Source organism: Suillus subalutaceus (genome assembly GCF_016647625.1).
Source record: "Suillus subalutaceus strain FC151 chromosome Unknown DFJ58scaffold_54, whole genome shotgun sequence".
Taxonomy (NCBI): Eukaryota; Fungi; Basidiomycota; class Agaricomycetes; order Boletales; family Suillaceae; genus Suillus; species Suillus subalutaceus.
Window position 1 is genome coordinate 239,009 of NW_024540303.1, and position 19,838 is coordinate 258,846.

The window sequence follows — 19,838 nt, forward strand, 5'->3', positions numbered from 1 at the left end:
TGAGATATATGCAAAATACCACACACTGACTACCAAGTGCTGAGTGCCAAGTGCCAAGTGCTGAGAACCAAGTTCTGAGTGCCGAGTGCCGAGTGCTGAGTGCCGAGTGCCGAGTGCCCCGATGCTTTCGGGCATTAACACCCAGATAGCCCTCGCTCTCAGGGGCCTGTCAGAATGTAGATAGTTCCGAGTGCCAAGTGCCGAGTTCCGAGTGCCGAGTTCCGAGTGCCGAGTTCCGAGTGCCGAGTGCCCCGATGCTTTCGGGTATTAACACCCAGATAGCCCTCGCTCTCAGGGACCCGTCAGAATTGAGATCATCTCAAACGGATGTGATTTGAGTGAGATATGAACAGAATACTATATGCCGGGTGAATGTTGGCATCAGAAGTTCAATGCTTTCGATGTTATTGATGTCGGGTCTTGATGCTTTCAGGCATGAACATGTAGATAGCCCTCAATCTCAGGGGTGTGGCAGAATTCACATTGTCTCAAACAGATATAATTTGAGTGAGATATTTGCACCATACTATGTATATACTGACTACCGAGTGCTGAGTGCTGAGTTTTGAGTTCCGAGTTCCGAGTGCCAAGTGCCGAGTTCCGAGTGCCGAGTTCCGAGTTCCGAGTGCCCCGAGGCCTTCGGGTATTAACATCCAGATAGCCCACGCTCTCAGGGGCCCATCAGAATTTAGATCATCTTAAACGGATGTGATTTGAGTGAGATATGAGCAAAATACTATATACCAAGTGAATTTCACCATCAGAAGTTTGATGCTTTTGATGTTATTGATATCAAGCCTCGATGCCTTCAGGTATTGACATGCAGATAGCCCTAGATCTCACGGGTCTGGCAGAATTTAGCCCATCCCAAATGGATAAGAGTTGAGTGAGATATGAGCAAAATCCCATATACTGTGTGTATTTCAGCATTGTAAGGTCAATGCTTTCCATGTTTGCAATGTCTAGCCTCAATGCATTCAGGCATTCACAAGCAGATAGAACTTGATCTCAGGGGCCTGTCACAATTCAGATCGTCTCACACGGATAAGACTTGAGTGAGATATGAGCAACATATTATATATCAGGTGATTTTGATGTCAGGCCTTGCACCAAGGGTAAGCACATAGCACAACAGGAATAAATCCTGTTGTCCTAGTATCCTTATATATTGCATATACTATCAAAGGGATGTTGGGGAATCATATTTTGCCTCAAACAGACATGATTTGAGGGAGATATGAGCAAAATACAATTTATTGGGTGTGTCTGAGCTTCGCAGGTTCAATGTTTTTGTTGTCAGCCTTGTGTGGGAAAAATTCTAAAACATCAGGAGAAACATAAAAACACATCATCAGGGACTGCATCAGGTTTGCTATGATCACACCTATGTATAATATGATAGATTGGCTTCCAGTGTACTGTTCCAGTCCCTGAAACAGTATCTGTCAGTGGTATGTATCTCTAAATACAAAAAAACTCGAAATTCAAGGCAATCACTGTGCACTGGTGCAAGAAAGTTACAATCACAAGATATATACATCAGCAAAATATGATTTTGCCACACGGTTACCAGAAGGTCACAAGCTTTGACAGTGCTTACTAGACTAAGGATATGATTGTCTTAACTCAATAGTCTTAACTTGCTAGGCATAATATAAGCTTTCTTAATAACCATGACTGTCATATCTTCCATAATAATCCTAACCCTCACAGCTTATGTATTATGTAGTAATCAACAATTATATTAGACTATCAAGTGAAGACTATCGTGTAATGACTATCAAGTTAAGACTACTGTATTTTATTCTAAGTCTGTACAATAGACCTGTGATACTTGATGAGTGTCAGCCTGAACAGTATATTAAAGATCACACTATCATACTACACATAGGTATGACTATTGAAGACATGATGTAGTGCCTTATGATGTGTTTTTATGTGTCTCCTGATGTGTTGAGAATGTCCTACATTACCTCATATGTCCATGTGAGGCCATATGAATTCTGTGAACTCCTGACATTAAGGGCTATCCATCTGGGTGGTAATGCCCAAAAGCATCGGGACACTCAGCACTCGGAAGGCACTTGGCACTTGGCACTCGGCACTTGGTACTCAGCACTTGGTAGTCAGTATATGGGATTTTGCATATATCTCACTCAAATTATATCTGTTTCAGACAATCTGAATTTTACCACACCCCTGAGATCGAGGGCTATCTACATGTCAATACCCAAAAGCATTGAGACCCGACATCAAAAACATCGAAAGCATTGAACTTCTGATGCCAAAATTCACCCGGTATATAGTATTTTGTTCATATCTCGCTCAAATCACATCCGTTTGAGATGATCTAAATTCTGACAGGCCCTTGAGAGTGAGGGTGATCTGGGTGTCAATACCCGAAAGCATCGGGGCACTCGGCACTCGGCACTCGGAACTCGGCACTCGGCACTTGGCACTCGGAACTCAGAACTCAGACCTTGGCACTCAGCACTCAGTAGTCAGTAAATACATAGTATTTTGCAAATATCTCACTCAAATTATATCTGTTTGAGACAATGTGAGTTCTGCCACACCCCTGAGATCAAGGGCTATCTACATATTAATGCTCGAAAGCATCAAGACCAGACATCAAAAACATCGAAAGCATCGAACTTCTGATGCCAAAATTCACCCGGTATATAGTATTCTGTTCATATCTCACTCAAATCACATCCATTTGAGATGATCTAAATTCTGATGGGTCCCTGAGAGCGAGGGCGATCTGGGTGTTAATGCCCGAAAGCATCGGGGCACTCGGAACTCGGAACTCGGCACTCGGCACTCAGAACTCAGCACTCGGCACTCAGCACTTGGGACTCAGCACTCAGCACTCGGAACTCGGAACTCGGAACTCGGCACTCAGAACTCGGCACTCAGCACTCGGTAGTCAGTATTTTGCAAATATCTCACTCAAATTATATCTGTTTGAGACAATGTGAGTTCTGCCACACCCCTGAGATCAAGGGCTATCTACATATTAATGCTCGAAAGCATCAAGACCAGACATCAAAAACATCGAAAGCATCGAACTTCTGATGCCAAAATTCACCCGGTATATAGAATTGTGTTCATATCTCACTCAAATCACATCCGTTTGAGATGATCTAAATTCTGACGGGCCCCTGAGAGCGAGGGCTTTTAATACCCGAAAGCATCGGGTCACTCGGCACTCGGCACTCGGCACTCGGAACTCGGAACTCGGAACTCGGTTCTCTGCACTTGGCACTTGGTACTCAGCACTCGGTAGTCAGTGTGTGGTATTTTGCATATATCTCACTCAAATTATATCTGTTTGAGACAATGTGAGTTCTGCCACACCCCTGAGATCGAGGGCTATCTACATGTTAATGCCCGAAAGCATCAAGACCCGACATCAAAAACATCGAAAGCATCAAACTTCCAATGCTGAAATTCACCCGGTATATAGTATTTTGCTCATATCTCACTCAAATCACATCTGTTTGAGATGATCTAAATTCTGACAGGCCCCTGAGGACGAGGGCTATCTGGGTGTTAATACCCGAAAGCATCGGGGCACTCGGAACTCGGAACTCGGACTCGGCACTCGGCACTCAGAACTCAGCACTCGGCACTCAGCACTTGGGACTCATTAAATCACATCTGTTTGAGATGATCTAAATTCTGATGGGCCCCTGAGAGCATGGGCTATCTGGGTGTTAATGCCCGAAAGCATCAGGGCACTCTGCACTTGGCACTCAGCACTTGGTACTCAGCACTCAGTAGTCAATATATAGTATTTGCATATATCTCACTTGAAATTCACCCGGTATATAGTATTTTGTTCATATCTCACTCAAATCACATCTGTTTGAGATGATCTAAATTCTGACGGGCCCCTGAGTGTGAGGGCTATCTGTGTGTTAATACCCGAAAGCATCGGGGCACTCGGCACTCGGCACTCGGAACTCAGTTCTCGGCACTTGGCACTTGGCACTCAGCACTCGGTAGTCAGTGTGTGGTATTTTGCATATATCTCACTCAAATTATATCCGTTTGAGACAATGTAAATTCTGCCACACCCCTGAGATCAAGGGCTATCTACATGTTAATGCCTGAAAGCATCAAGACCCAACATCAAAAACATCGAAAGCATCAAACTTCCAATGCTGAAATTCACCCGGTATATAGTATTTTATTCATATCTCACTCAAATCACATCTGTTTGAGATGATCTAAATTCTGACAGGCCCCTGAGAGCGAGGGCTATCTGGGTGTTAATACCCGGAAGCATCGGGGCACTCGGCACTCGGAACTCGGCACTTGGCACTTGGTACTCAGCACTCGGTAGTCAGTGTGTGGTATTTTGCATATATCTCACTCAAATTATATCTGTTTCAGACAATCTAAATTTTGCCACACCCCTGAGATCGAGGGCTATCTACATGTCAATGCCCAAAGCATCGAGACCCGACATCAATAACATCGAAAGCATTGAACTTCTGATGCCAACATTCACCCGGTATATAGTATTCTGTTCATATCTCACTCAAATCACATCCGTTTGAGATGATCTAAATTCTGACGGGCCCTTGAGAGTGACGGCTATCTGGGTGTCAATACCCGAAAGCATCGGGGCACTCGGAACTCGGAACTCGGCACTCAGCACACGGCAGAAAGCTTGATTGCAACACTGATGGCACTGAGGTGGATGAGGGAACACCTCCTGACAGTGATTGAATGCCTGAACGCATCGGGGCACTCGGCACTCGGCACTCGGCACTCAGTACTTGGTACTTGGTAGTCAGTACTCGGTGATTCAAGTCTCGAGACTCGAGACTTGTGATTCACAAGTCAAAATTTGACACTAATGTGTAGTATCTTATGTATTTCTGTACTCATTTCACTGACTACCGAGTGCCGAATCTCAGGTCTTGGGTATCAGGTCTCGGTACTCGGTACTCGGTATTTCCAGATGACAAAATGTATATCATCTTTCAATTTGAATTTTCTTAACTCGTAAAAATGTATGACTTTCCAGTTGGGTTTGAATTTTGAGTTTTGAGTCTCTTGAGTCCCGAGTCTGGGTGTTCAGGGCTCGGGTTTCAGGTTTCAGGTTTCAGGTTTCAGGTTTTGGGTTTTGGGTTTTGGGTTTTAGTACTTGGTACTTGATATTACCCGATGTCGGCCCACCCGTCTATCTAATATGACCCACGTCGGCCCACCTGTCTATGTAATAAATAATCACCTCACCCTCGGCCCACCCGTCTATCTACTATTACCCCACATCGGCCCACCCGTCTATGTAATAAATAATTCACCCCACCCTTGGCTCACCCGTCTATCTAATATTTCCCTACATCGGCCCACCTGTCTTAATCTAATAAATATTTCACCGCTCCCTCGGCCCATCCGTCTACAAAATAATACTGATACGTCGGCCCACCCGTCTATATAATACTATTTGCTATACATCTCTCCTCAGGTCTATAATATATGTCAATCCTACTCTACATATTACCCACATGGGCCCAACCATCTCCATAATAATATTTCTCCCGGCCCATCTGCTATCATCGATGATATATATAACATCAGCATAGATGGGCCCCACCCGTCTCCATCGGAAATAATATTTCCTCCCGGCCCACCCGTCAACATCGGGTATATACATAACATCAGCCCCATAATCCGCTGGCCCGTATTACACGGGATATTATGTAGGTCGGGTGACCCATATAATCCGGATTTGTCACTGAAGGGGCTCCCAAATTGTGATGTCAATAAAGTATTAATAAATGCAGGGAATGGACGTACCAGATGTGACTTTGGTCATTCAGTGGCGAGCGTCGTGCAGGTTGTCTGCCATTTGGCAGTGGTTTGGTCGTGCAGCCAGAGACCGCACGCTGGAAGGGACTGCGTTGCTGTTCGCAGAAAAAGAGTATTTCGACGATATACGTGAAGATAAGCGTAAGCGTCAGGAGCGCAAAAAGAAAGCAACAAATGCACCAGATAACCAACCGGCTGCCAAATGCTGTGTAATTAATAGTTTGACTGACTGCTATTGATGTTGCGCACCTGGAAGGAGAGGATAGTGCCCAGTCTACCAATAATACTAGTGGCTCAGCAGCAAACTCACCTAAGGTTATAATTACTGATGCACAGTTGAGGGATTTAATAAAACCGGCAAGCACATTGGAGAGGTTATCAAGGCAGAAGAGAGAGAATGAACTGGACCGAGCAATGGACTTGTTGATCAACGCTGATTATCGTGGCGTTGGTGTCGTCGGAAGGTGTTTAATATCCAATTTGACAACGGATCAGCAGGTGCGACTTTCCTATACTGTATCAATAATTGCAATAATATTTTATAGATTCAAGTCCCCTTACATGCGACCCATCAGATAGCTAAGGAAGGCTGCTCACATTGCGCTCCCGTACTTCCTAAAGTGTGCTGTGACATTCATCACCCTTCAGCATTCTCGTCGTTTGATCCCCATCATTGTCCCTCAACCACCCAGACTTCCCATCTGCTCTAGACTTGCAAAACATACAATGGGCCCACAGGAGCACAAACTATGCGAGGGCACTGGGCGCTCAACCTTATTGACCTCTGTCCAACTGTTGTAATGGGCGACTCAGTCCTGACCGGATTGTTGACTGCACCCATTTTGAGAAGATAAGATTGTTGAGGATCTCCGCAAGGGAAACACATTGGCCTGTCAATGATGATCTGGCCAGGGAGGTGATTTCTCTAATCCACCACATCATTCCAATTTCACTCTACACCACTGCCCCTCTACAACAGCGCCCTCTATCCACCACCGCACTAAACAATGGGTCAGCTCAACATCCAGTCCTTGCTCCCCCCAATGGCATGAGAAGGTGTCAAAATGCAGCGCTTGCGGCCAGCCTGGCCATCACAGTAAGTTTTGCATTGTTTCTCCTTATATTTGCTGACCTTTTGACCAGAACGTGGGCGCGTGTTTGTCCCATGCACCCATCGAGGACATCTTCTGCAGCTGGGAAGGAGAATGAAGTTAAATCTGAGCGTCTTGCAAGAATGGTGAATTCTGATAATCAAGTGCAGAGCACATCAAATCCGAACTCTCAGCGTCTTGCAGGAATGGTGAATTCTGATAATCAAGCGCAGAGCACATCGAATTCGAACTCTCAGCGTCTTGCAGGAACGGTGAATTCTGATAATCAAGTGCCAGAGTGTTGGTCAACCGTAATATTTACTCATCATATATCTTACTTACTACCAGACTAATTCAATCGCAACATCATCGACTGATGGATGCTCATCCTCACCTTCCCTAATAGCAGCTTCTTGCCCTCCATCTTCGTTATCTACGCTATTCTTTTCCATCAACTCCTGTCCCTTGGCAAGGACTTCAGGGATACTGTAATGGCTTCCGCGCCCCTTTACTACTTCGTTTGAGGAGTGTTTTTCTCATGTGTCTGCATAGGACTTGGAACATTTTTGACATATCTGCCTCTGCGTGTTTAGTCGTTTGTTTTGAAACATGCAGAAAGTCATTCTGGAACATTGTATGCAAGTTCCGGTATATCTGAATGAGTGGAGACTCCATTATAATCCTCGAAACAGTGTGGTTTGATCCTTTTCCTCCATTGGTAACCTGTGATTTTTGTTTACTGACTTGCATTTTTAATAGTGACAAGGGACGCGCACCTTTGTGAAAAGGTTTATTCAATTCAACGCACCAGTCAACCGCTCGAAACTTTCCTTTCTTCCCGGTTGGATTGACCATGATGTGGTAGTGAACAGCCCGTCTGCCGATTGTAAGTCTTGAGTAGATGAAGATGTTTCATAATGCTTTACTTCAATCCTTCGGGATACATGAAATGCACTTTGCACAGGAAGTCTGTCATAGCGTTTGCATATTTATGTTTCCTGTGGCCTTAAACATTGGGATCAACGTCACAAGGCAAGTCTCAAACCCGTCCAATGTCACCGATATTCATTGCATATGACAGCTCCTCATATATAAGCACGTACTTGTTCAAGAGGAGTCCATTTTCATATTGGACATCACGTTGAGCTGCCGGTGCACGTCGCATGCGCCAAAGTTGGTGACCTGCAATGTAGTTACGAGCAAGGGTGTGTGCCATTGCTTTGATGTCTTTCCATGATTTCTGATCCTGCAAATTCCTCCAGACTTGTCCACTTCGTGTCACCTTTCCCAGCCTCGACTCTCCAACAATCAAGGCGACAACAAATACTGTCGTGCATGATCAGTTCGTGCATACAATGGAACCCCGGCTTTGATCCATAGTGGCCGGTTTCCCTTGGCCGCGAGATACCTACATCTTGCATGAGACTGGTTTCATCTAGTCGTGCTGCATTGGGCTGCAGGAATATCCGCCAAATTGCATCTGCGGCCGCCATCTTCAAATGGAAAAGACCGGGGACAAAGACAACATGTTGTAAACGGTCCCATGGTGTGTTTTCAATTCCTCGACGCTGCTGCGCAGACTGAAGGCGTTCCCCCATCCCAAGGTTACCATGAAATAGAACTACATACTCTGAGATGTCGGGCATCCCTGGATCATTGATGGCTGCAGGATCTCCGATTCCGCCCTGCTCGAGCAGGTTAACGACACTTTGTATATTGCCTGTAACGGTGGAATTACTGACATCCATTGAGATGTAGCAATGATTGGCGTTTTGATGACAGGGATGGCTTCAATGGCCTCAGGTTCGTGAAGTTGGTTATGGAATTGAGAAAAGTATGGAGGGCCATATGAGACGAGGTCCGAGAGAAACTTCCACGAATTAAATCTATCGTGACGGGTAAGATCTGCTTCATCTGGTGTGTCCTTGTGAAGACTGAGCAGATCTGTCCATCCCTTCTTTGGTGGCAGTTCTGCTTGGGTATTAAATGGTGACAGCTTCCACAATTCTTCAGAACACCTAAGGTCTTCCTTGGAGATGTTGTGCTGTGTCAGAAATTTACGAAAGCAGTTGCAATCAGCTATGTTTAGATGTCATTGAAATGTGTGCTGAAATAATAAAGTAATGTCCCTGGCTGAGTTTCAATGTATTGCAAGGATTTGTAAGCTTATGATAATCGATGACAAGCATATGTGTCAACGCCTGATGTGCCTGCCGGCTCTTTCTTTCTTCAATCTTGAAGTTTCTGAATCCAACCTCTGTAATTGTGTACCCAAATGGCTCCCGAGCGCTCAAAACTGTGTGAAATATGCGACCAAAATATCAAACCAAAAGGCTGGACTACTCATCGAAAAGCCTGCAAGATACGTGCGGATAAGAGACGTTGAGACCAGGTTAGTAGATGCTATTCGGAAAGAGAAAGGTAAGAGCTCTTGGACTTCATACTGCGGTGTCGAAGCTGACACTATTACAACATCCAGCAGCAATCGAGGGGCGAAGCACAGCCCTGAATCAACCTAATAACCATAGGTCCAATGTATCTGCCGCACAAAGTACAGTATCCGTTTAATTTCTTGTAATATGTCACGCTCACTAGCTCTCTCAGTTGAAAACAGAAATCCTCCTGACCTCACGCATGGTCCTGACGCAGACTTTGATTATGGCAGCACGATTGGTGAGTCTCACAGGCGTTTTCATCAATCTCGCTATTAGTATTGACACTATCGAATTCCAGATGTTACTGTAATTGAACCTGAACCTGTCGACGCACACACATTCCCAGCCTTTGCACGTGATGACATCAAGGTCGAACACCATCCAAACAGCAGCATCAAGACTACGGTTCACTCATTTGAGACATTCAAGTGTCATCCAGCTCCCTCTGTGGTCCCACCTGATAGACAGCCTTGGTATCCATTCCAATCTAGGCTCGAATTCAAAGTTGCCGAGATCGCATCGAGGCTGCGCTAAACAATGAGCAGACTGATCAGCTCATCAAGATCTGTCAACTGCGCCATCGGGAAGGATAAGTTTACATTTTTTAACCATAAAGATATTCATAACAAGTGGGAAGCAGCATCTCACCGCATTACAAAGGTGATTTAATTTTCATGATTAGCATCATAATTTAACCTCGTTCAAAGCGCAGTTCACCAAAGAAGTGATTTCAGTACCTTACGATGGCAAATTGTGGGACTTTGATGTGCACTACCGGGATCTTTGGGAGTTCGCTACTGATCTACTTGGGGACCCCAGCTTATTTCCACACTTCACATTTGATGCACAACACTTGTCTAAGTTCGATGGCGAAATGTTCGTCCGCTTTGTAGACGAGCCGTTCACTGTGCAGGACTTCTGGGATATCCAAGTACGTATTGATACATAGTGTTTTTGGCCCCTTTTTATTCTATTTTAATTGTTGTAGTCGCGACTTCCACCAGGTGGCAAGCCACTTGCTTTCATTTTGTACGCTGAAAATGAAGCTGTCGTCATTTGGGACTGCCAAGGGCTATCCAGTTGTCGCTAGAATAGCAAATCTACCTACGGACATTCGAAACGGACGAGGTATAGGTAGTGGCTACGTGGTAGGATGGCTGCCGATTGTATGGTCTGATGATTGCCTCATTAAATTGACACTAATGTTCGGATAGGTGAAAGAAGATAAAGACTATGCGGAAAAGTCTAGTTGGGTCAAAAATACTGTTTGGCATAGTTTGTTTGCACATAATCTCTTCGCTAGCTTCCAAATCACGAACAGGACAATGGTATCAGTGTATTGACGGTGTTCAACGCTGGTTCTTCCTTTGTGTGATCATTTTATCAGCTGATTATGAAGAACAGTTAGTACTATATTGTTTTTGCCTATAGCGCTTAGTTTTCCTACTAATGATGTATTACTACAGGTGTGTCATCTCACTTATTCGAGGGATCATGAGTCTTTGGCTGTGTCCCATTTGCCTTGTTCCTTGCGACGAACTTTGGGACACCTCTAAATCATATCCCCGTCGAATGTCAGATCAATCGCAAGCCATTGTAGCGACTGCATGAGGAAAAGACACTGTTGAGGAAAGGATGAGATTTTGAAAGAATATGGACTGCGCGATGTTGATGTAAGTTCTCTGAATCGTCTCGATGTGCGAAGGTCTAAATTTATTTCTAGAATTCATTATGGGCTGTACGATACACTGATGTCCATCGAGCTCTGTCACACGACCGTATGCATAACGGCGGGCTTTGGTCGCACCATCTATGGGTCAAACTACAGAAATGTGTTGTTAGTCTCGGAAGGTCAAAGGTATCTGCAGTCGACAAGATGTACATTCTTTTTGCGCTACTACGTGCGACCCTTCTCTAACAATTGTATCTAAGGTTTGAACAATTTTCACACTGGCAGAATTTTAAGCACCCAAACCAGGTTATGGGCGTAACGTTTGCAGACAGCTCCATGCATGAAGACATCAAAAGTATGTGATTCAATTAACACAGTTGTTTGTACTAACTGTTTTGTTCATAGTTAATACTATATGCTACACATGACATTCTGACAGAACAAGACTCCCCACTTGGCTACCTGTTACTTCGATGCATACACCTTTATCTCGAAATCGACATATATGCCGCTTTCGAGGTCCACACCACAAATACTATTAATGAAGGGAGGAAGTGCTGTCCAAGCTTTCACAGCGCTTATGAAGGTACGTTTCATCATATTTCATTTTTAGCAACTACATAATAGGTTGACATTGTAATAGCAATATATCGCGGAAACCGTCGATGAGAACGACAAGGGCTGGAGCTTTCCGAAAATGCACATGATCATCCACATTTTCGACGATATAGAGGCTAAAGGTGCTACAAGGAACTACAACGCCAAACCAAATGAGCAGATGCATGGGCCATTGAAGAACTCGTATCAACGCCAGACCAACTTCAAGGACTTTGCAGAAACAGGTGAGGCGCACTAGTACCAACCTCTATCATTCCCTACTGAATGTGTATTATACTTTATATTAGATCCTTCGGATTAATCACTGGCTACTCGTCGAGCCCCTTCAGTGACAAATCCCGTATTATACGGGTCACCCGACCTACATAATATCCCGTGTAATATGGGCCAGCGTATTATGGGCCGATGTTATGTATATTCCCGATGTTGACGGGTGGGCCAGGAGGCATATTATTTCCGATGGAGACGGGTGGGCCCATCTATGCTGATGTTATATATATCATCGATGATAGCAGATGGGCCGGGAGAAATATTATTATGGAGATGGGTGGGCCCATGTGGGTAATATGTAGAGTAGGATTGACATATATTATAGACCTGAGGAGAGATGTATAGCAAATAGTATTATATAGACGTGTGGGCCGACGTATTAGTATTATTTTGTAGACGGATGGGCCGAGGAGCGGTGAAATATTTATTAGATAGACGGGTGGGCCGATGTGGGGTAATATCAGATAGACGGGTGGGCCGAGGGTGAGGGAGGAATTATTTATTACATAGACGGGTTGGCCGATGTGGGGTAATATTAGATAGACGGGTGGGCTGAGGGTGAGGTGAGTTATTTATTAGATAGACGGGTGGGCCGACGTGGGGTAATAATAGATAGACGGGTGGGCCGAGGGTGAGGGGAATTATTCATTACATAGACGGGTTGGCCGATGTGGGGTAATATCAGATAGATGGGTTGGCCGATGTGGTGGTAATATTAGATAGACAGGTGGGCTGAGGGTGAGGTGAGTTATTTATTAGATAGACGGGTGGGCCGACGTTGGGGAATTCTACATAGATGGGTGGGCCGACGTCAGGTAATATCAGATAGACGGGTGGGCCAAGGGTGAGGTGAATTATTTATTAGATAGACGGGTGGGCCCAGATATGTATCATATAGACAGATAGGCCTAGGTATTGTACATTTTTTACGAGTTTTCAAGTCTCGAGTTAAGAAAATTCAAATTTAAGATGATATACATTTTTGTTGTCATGAAAATACCGAGAAACGAGACCCGAGATTCGGCACTCGGTAGTCGGTGAAATGAGTACAGGAATACTTAAGATAATACACATTGTTCTCAGAAATCACAAGTTTCAAATTTCGATTTGTGAATTGAGTCTCAAGTCTCGAGACTCGAATCACCGAGTACCAAGTACCGAGTACCGAAGTACCGAGTACCGGAGTACCGAGTACCGAGTACCGAGTACCGAGTACCGACACCGATACCTGACACCTGGAATTCGGCACTCGGCATGTAAGAGAGTTTGAGTTTGACATGAGCTAAGATTTTGTTTCAAAACATAAAAGCACTCATAAAAATAAAATAAGCAATAAGTGACAAGAATAACATCTGAAGTGAATGAACATGATGATTATAATTGATTGTGGCAATGAGGGGAGTTGAACGGCAGAGCAGCTTCCTGGCTAAATCCTGCACAGCATCGCAACAGGGACCAAGTTACCACAACACTATCCAGCTAATAATGCACAATCGATTTTCACTTCTGCTGCCACCCATTTTTGTCGTTTTGAAATACTGAGACCCAAGACCCGAGACCTGAGATTCGGCACTTGGTAGTCGGTGAAATGAGTACAGAAATACATAAGATAATACACATTGTTCTCAGAAATCACAAGTTTCAAATGTCGATTTGTAAATCACGGGTCACAAGTCTCGAGACTCGAATCACTGAGTACCGAGTACCGAGAACCGAGTACCAAGATTGACAGGAATCGGACCTGTGGATGGGGGGGGCAGCAGTTGGGAGATCGAAGGTCTGGTCGCCTAAGGCGTTCCAGGCGAGGACCTTGGGGTACCAGGTGTGCCTAAGAATGTGAGGATCGTCATACCCGATGGAGTGCCAGTCTGACCAGACCTTGGGAACCATGTTCCGAATGCGCTGGAGTTCTTTGGAGCATGAAATGATGAGGCCGGGAATAGGACCATCCCCGGACCCATACTCCTTGGCTACATCAGACTACCAAGATGTTAGAGAAGAAAAAGCACCCAAAACAAAATACATACCACAAGTGTAGCAACCTGTTTTCCCAAAGCCGAGTGGCTGGGACCCAGGGGAATCTGCCGGGCGGCACTGATGATGGCCATGATCTGGGCAGCGGATGCCTTGAGATGGGTCAAAGAGTTGTCAACTGGAGTGGACATGATGAGTGGGTTGAGAGATTTAAAGATCTTGAAATCAGATTGAAATCAGTTATCAGAAAGATGAAGTTTCAAACAAACAAGACATTTGATGGGCGATCCACAAAATCGTTTATTGTTTGTGTTTGTTTGGTCGTGGTTCAACTTTTGGCAATTGCTGGCTTTGTGTTGAACTTCGAAGTTTTTTAGATCATCAGTCAATCAGTCCACCAATTCTCCACACATGAGTTCCCATCCAGCCGTTAGATTTAATGACCCACCAGTGACCGACTATAATTCTATGGATGTGGATGACTCATCTATGGCCCAGGCATCACTAGGTATGTTGTATTCTTATCATGCCTTATCTATTCACCGGGTATCCTTTAGATGACTTAGATGACTGATACCTCGGGCCGGATGATGACATAGAATATGATTCTATGTCATCCGGACCCCCGGATGCGTCGGCTGCAATACCCGGTATGACTATACATTACTGATGACCTGGGATCACCATGCATGCTAACTTCACCCTTGAAGATCAATCACATCCGGGTCAAGCTGATGATGCCAGCTGTCTCATTGATCCAGACTTGTACCTCAGGCCTGAGGATGATGTCATTGATGTTGATGAGTTGCTGGACTCTGCTGATCCTCCCACTTTTGCTCCGGCTACCTCAGAGGTGTCTATTTCATGTGCGTCCATTCATTCTAGACCATTATGGAGACTGATCTTATCTCCCAAGCCGACAAATCATCTACCGAACTCCCTGGAGACCAGCCGGAGCTCAATATTGAGGATGTATGGTTGATGGTCCGGGAGCTCCATCCTTTCGGAAAATACCAACACCCAGAATGTGAGTATCTGAAAGCAGAGCATTTATCTTTGAGCTAATCTTTCTGGAAGACCAATCCGTCCAAGATTGACTCCATGACTACAAACGCCGTACTGGAGGTCTTCCTGACCCTTCCATCCAACAACTAATCGAGGCCGAGCGTCCATTCCAAACTGCTTGGGCAGAAACATCTGACAAACTGAAAAAAGCTGATGCAGACCTGCAGAGGTTGCAAAGAGTTGAACAGATGAGCATTGAAATGCTCAAGGTAGTAGATTCCATGATTGAACACTTTGAAGAACAACTGACCATGTACAGTGGCTCAAAAAACTGTCCGTATGTTTTGGCATTTTTCACTATCTATAATATTGTGTGAGAACAAACAAATGCCTCAAAAACATGCTTATACCACATTGTAGTATGGCTTCAGGGCTTTCATTTGAGCCCTACACCGTGGGAATCGGTGGAGATATGGTGGAGATACAAGGCTCACAAAATGGTGACTCATGCGGACAGTTTTTTGACTCAAGTATTTTACAGTAATAACCAGGTATTCTAGTATTTTGTATGACCTCCCTTGGCTTTAATTACTGCCTCTATCCTTCTAGGCATACTCTCAATTAATTTCTGGCAATCCTCAGCTGTGATCTTCCCCCATTCCACTGCTACTCTCTCCCAAAGCTCCCATACTCCTTTAGGGGGGTTTTCATAGGCTTGAAGCTTTTTCTTGAGTGTTCCCCAGAGATGTTCAATGACATTGACATCAGGAGACTGTGCTGGCCAGTCAAGAACATTGATGTTATGTTCTTCAAACCATTCCCTAGCTCTTCTGGATGTGTGCTTGGGATCATTATCCTGTTGGAAAATGATATCTTCTTCATCAATCCCTGATTCTGCCAAGCTAGGCAGCAAGTGGTCATTTAAAATGTCCACATACTGCTCAGCATTCATCTTCCCCTCAACCTCAGCAAGCATTCCCACACCATTCCATCCCATACAGCCCCATACCATTAAAGAACCTCCTCCAAACTTGACAGTCCCATTAACCTCTCTGTCTGTTAGGCCATCTCCCTTCTTTTTCCATACATACACCTTCCCATCTGACCCAATCCTATTGATTTTGGTCTCATCTGACCATATAACATGCTTCCAGTCCTCTACAGTCCAGTGTTGATGAGCTAAGGCAAAGGCTAGTCTTCTCTGCCTATGTTTGATGGAGAGAAGAGGCTTTTTCTTCTTTGTTACTGCCTTGAGATGAGCTGCCTTGAGAACATTCCTCACAGTTTGTGAAGAGACAGGGGTAGTGATGGTGGAATTGATATAATGGGTGGCTTGGACAGCATTATCAGCCTTTCCTGTAGTGATATGTTGGATAATAGCCCTTTTGTCAGTAGAGGTAAGCTTGGATGGACGTCCTCCACAAGAGTTTTCCTTGTCTGGGTGGCTTTCTTTGATGAACTTGGCCACAGTGGACTTGCATATTCCAGTTCTAGAGGAAATTTGGCGAGCAGAGAGGCCAGCATAAGACAGAGAGAGGATATTATCTCTTTGAGCAGAGGAGATGGCTTTCATGGTGATTATGACTATGATACATGAGATATTCTGGTTTATATAGTTAGATATAGTCATAAAATAACATAATGACACCACTTTATAATTTATATAATAGTGGCATGATTTTTATGGTGTCATAAATAATGATTTATATAGTTTTAATATACACTCAAAAAACTGTCCACATGAGTCATCATTTTATAAGCCTTATATCTCCACCATATCTCCGCCGATTCCCACGGTGTAGGGCTCAAATAAAAGCCCTGAAGCCATACTACAATGTGGTATAAGTATGTCCTTGAGGAATTTGTTCATTCTCACACAATATCATAGATAGTGAAAAATGTCAAAACATGCGGACAGTTTTTTGAGCCACTGTAAATTACTGCATTGCAACCTGTGAATTTTCATGGACATCCCCACATCATGTACACGACCGAATTTTTCAATACATGTCCCTGGGTGTCGAACGGGACTCGATACACGATGGTCGGGATTCAATAATTGGGACTCAACACTCGGGACTCGATAGTCGGGACTTGATGTTTGATATTTGGGAGTTGATAATCGGGACTCAACACTCGGCACTCGATATTTGGGACTCGATGTTCGATGCTTGGGACTTGACGCTCAATAGTCGGGACTCGGTGTTTGACGAATCTCGGGGTTCGGGACTTGAGGTTCGATAGTCGGGATTCAATGTTTGTGACTCAATAGTCGGGACTCAATAATTGATATTCACTAGTGGGGACTCTGCATATCATATTAGGTCAGATATATGAAAGTTACACATTGACATGTAAATACAAGCAGGTAATGGCAGGTAGTGTAGTATCAGCCCATTACTTCTTTCCCCATTTCCCAGAATCGGATTGTGGCACATCCACGGACATCAGGACAGCTGCTATGTCCGATATGCGTCGAATTTTATCGAAGGCATCGGTCGGATTGATGGAGAGATCATGGAGACCCTATGATCACGTCTCAACCTGATTTCCCCTGCTGCTCGGGGAATGTCATCCCCGCATCGAAAGGAATGTCTCGATTATCAGATGAATGATTCCAATTTCTGCAATATGATCCGCATGAAAAGGACCCTTTGCCGAAAATACAAGCAGGCGAAGAATGGCATTGCCGAAAGTGAAAAGGCTTTTGACATACTCAATGAAGCAGCACCTGGCGATTCAAAGACAGAGTGGCTAGCCAGCGAGAGGATCGCTCAGTCCAGCAGAATAAATAATCCTGCGGCTATGGATGTATATGAGATTAATATCAAGAAGGGTTAGTTGACTTTGTCTCCATCAAAGTCTGAATTAATTTTGCATTCAGCACCGAGCAAAAAGGAGATCGAGCTTAGGCTACTAGAGGAGGGTAATGCCCGAAATGCAGCACCTGCTCGCAGGTCTGTGGCGACATGGATATCAATGGGGTTGGCAATTGAAGAGGCTCAAATCGCATTGCTCATTGAGGTCCGAAGAATTGGTAGAAGAACTACCGAGACACAGAAGTTAGACATCGCCCGGCAACGCGATCGTCTCCAAGGCCAGATAGATGGATTCACTCGGTCTGCTATTACGCATCTCGGAGAGGGATTTGATGCAGATGATGATCCTGAAGACTTGTACTTGGACATTCTTGATGATCTCGATGATGACTTGGCAGACTTCACCGAGACATCTGACACATGGGCAAACTCCCCTGAGCTCACTGTAATCCCATTGCCATCAAACCTCGGGGTAGATCGATGCAGACGCTGTATGGCAGACGATCTCATTCCGCTGGAGATGTCTCTTCGTGAAGGGCAGGCCAATGACTCCCTTCACAACCTCCGAATTCACTTGTGCAACAAGGCGATTCTGTTTCGAACAACAGTTAGGCAAGCCAAATCCCAGGCCCTGAAAACTCGAGCTTGGTCCCAGGTGACGTCGGTGCAGCAGGCAGTGTCCCTCCATGCCAGTATATATACGAAGACGAGGAAGCAAATGATGCAACTGGAGCCAGGGCAAGACCAGGTTCAGAAATACAAACCCCTGCTTCGAGAGCAACTCAAAATCAGCACTGCTGTCGGCGATCCAAATGCCCGAGGTCAGCGAAACAAGTCCCCTCGCTTGGTTCTGGTCAGTCGAAGTCGACCTTGGGGGTCCCGATCACTCATGGAATGAGGAATGTGAGTTCGGGCATGCTTGATGTGTCCCGCACTCAGCTGACGGAGTCATCCGAAGTTTACCGAGTTCATTGGCTCCGGGAAAAGGCACTATGGGATCGATGGAAGGAAGAAATGATGTTGGTCCAATTGGAGATGGATTGGACATGTAACTTTTTCTTGTGGAAAGCAACCCAATGGGGTGACAGGATGCGGGAATCATTGGTGAAACACCTTCCGGGTCATGCATGCTACTCGGGAAGGCAATCCCAAATGTATTCATTGCTGGCACAGGATGCCCAGGCAGCATTTCAAGACCTGAAGACCGGGTTTATAGATGCTCAAGATGAATGAAATTTTTTGCCAACGATATGAAACAGCTACTTTGACCCAAACATTTTAGTCCCGGGAATTGGCCGGGTCGACCCATGTTGGAGTTTGAAAATTTTTATCAATCAACCAGTGGCTCATATCTTGACCTCCGAACCAACTGCCATTGTCATTGTCATTTCCCAGCTTCATAATCCTGTTACGAACTAGGATGGTTCTGACGTATGGCTACTCGATAAGAGTAATCGGCCAAGGTCAGTTCAAGACTTCAGCGTATACTGAAGCTTCAATGTTCTAGACAAGACAAGGAGAGTGTCCTCGACTTGAATCAAGTTCAATACGACTTAAGATTGGAGGTCTTAAGCGAAGGAAGTTCCAGGTAAAACCTAGTAAGATTAAAGTAAAGAACTACATAGTACAAGACGAGTTTATATAGGAAATGATAACAGCTTTAGGGCCAGTACGATGAGGTCATAGAGATGAGTCAGAGATAAGGCGAGTCAGAGATAAGACGAGTCAGAGATAGACGAGTCAGAGATACCAAGAATAGATCATCTAGCGACGGCAGGATGCGATCGTGATGTAATACAATGATGTAAGAGAAAGAAAATGAATAGGGGCATACTTGACTGTAACATTACCCCGTTATTATCGTTGAAGTCACCGATTTCAACAATCAAAGTTATTGTAAGCGTCATAGTTATCACGATCACCTGCGCATTGAACGAACATTCTCTCATCTTCTTCGATTGAGATCTGTTCCATAGCAGCGTCCTTGTCAGCCTCCCATCTAGAGAGGGCCTCGTAAAAACCTGCGTCCATCCATACTAATGGGATAGGTTTTCTCGCCTTTAAGATCTTTGCAAAAGACCGAAAGATGCCCTGGCGCGAGGTTACGACATACACGGCAGAAGTA

General features: G+C 44.8%; 4 protein-coding genes across 4 annotated transcripts; 3 read left to right on the forward strand and 1 right to left on the reverse strand.

The window, feature by feature from the left end:
- Positions 1-5,801: 5,801 nt before the first annotated feature.
- On the forward strand, positions 5,802-5,951 carry DFJ58DRAFT_613830 (uncharacterized protein; the record flags this gene model as incomplete). Its single annotated transcript, XM_041380926.1, has 1 exon — positions 5,802-5,951. A coding segment is annotated over one exon (150 nt), but the record flags the coding sequence as incomplete, so codon positions are not given.
- A 1,446-nt stretch (positions 5,952-7,397) lies between these two features.
- DFJ58DRAFT_660615 (uncharacterized protein) lies at positions 7,398-7,778 on the reverse strand (the record flags this gene model as incomplete). The annotated part of the gene is made up of 2 exons (XM_041382161.1): positions 7,398-7,663; positions 7,697-7,778. Coding segments are annotated over 2 exons (348 nt in total), but the record flags the coding sequence as incomplete, so codon positions are not given.
- A 1,265-nt stretch (positions 7,779-9,043) lies between these two features.
- DFJ58DRAFT_841539 (uncharacterized protein) lies at positions 9,044-11,946 on the forward strand (the record flags this gene model as incomplete). Its single annotated transcript, XM_041392722.1, has 17 exons — positions 9,044-9,080; positions 9,162-9,312; positions 9,535-9,593; positions 9,654-9,828; positions 9,910-10,015; positions 10,038-10,286; positions 10,360-10,503; positions 10,570-10,683; positions 10,743-10,758; positions 10,787-10,821; positions 10,990-11,028; positions 11,079-11,192; positions 11,313-11,382; positions 11,467-11,546; positions 11,575-11,613; positions 11,671-11,869; positions 11,933-11,946. 17 exons carry the CDS (start codon positions 9,044-9,046, stop codon positions 11,944-11,946), a joined length of 1,641 nt encoding a protein of 546 aa, XP_041243864.1.
- A 5,579-nt stretch (positions 11,947-17,525) lies between these two features.
- DFJ58DRAFT_728079 (uncharacterized protein) lies at positions 17,526-18,946 on the forward strand (the record flags this gene model as incomplete). The annotated part of the gene is made up of 4 exons (XM_041385551.1): positions 17,526-17,730; positions 17,779-18,534; positions 18,572-18,616; positions 18,672-18,946. The coding sequence occupies 4 exons, from the start codon at positions 17,526-17,528 to the stop codon at positions 18,944-18,946; spliced, it is 1,281 nt and encodes a 426-aa protein (XP_041243865.1).
- Between the last annotated feature and the right edge of the window lie 892 nt (positions 18,947-19,838).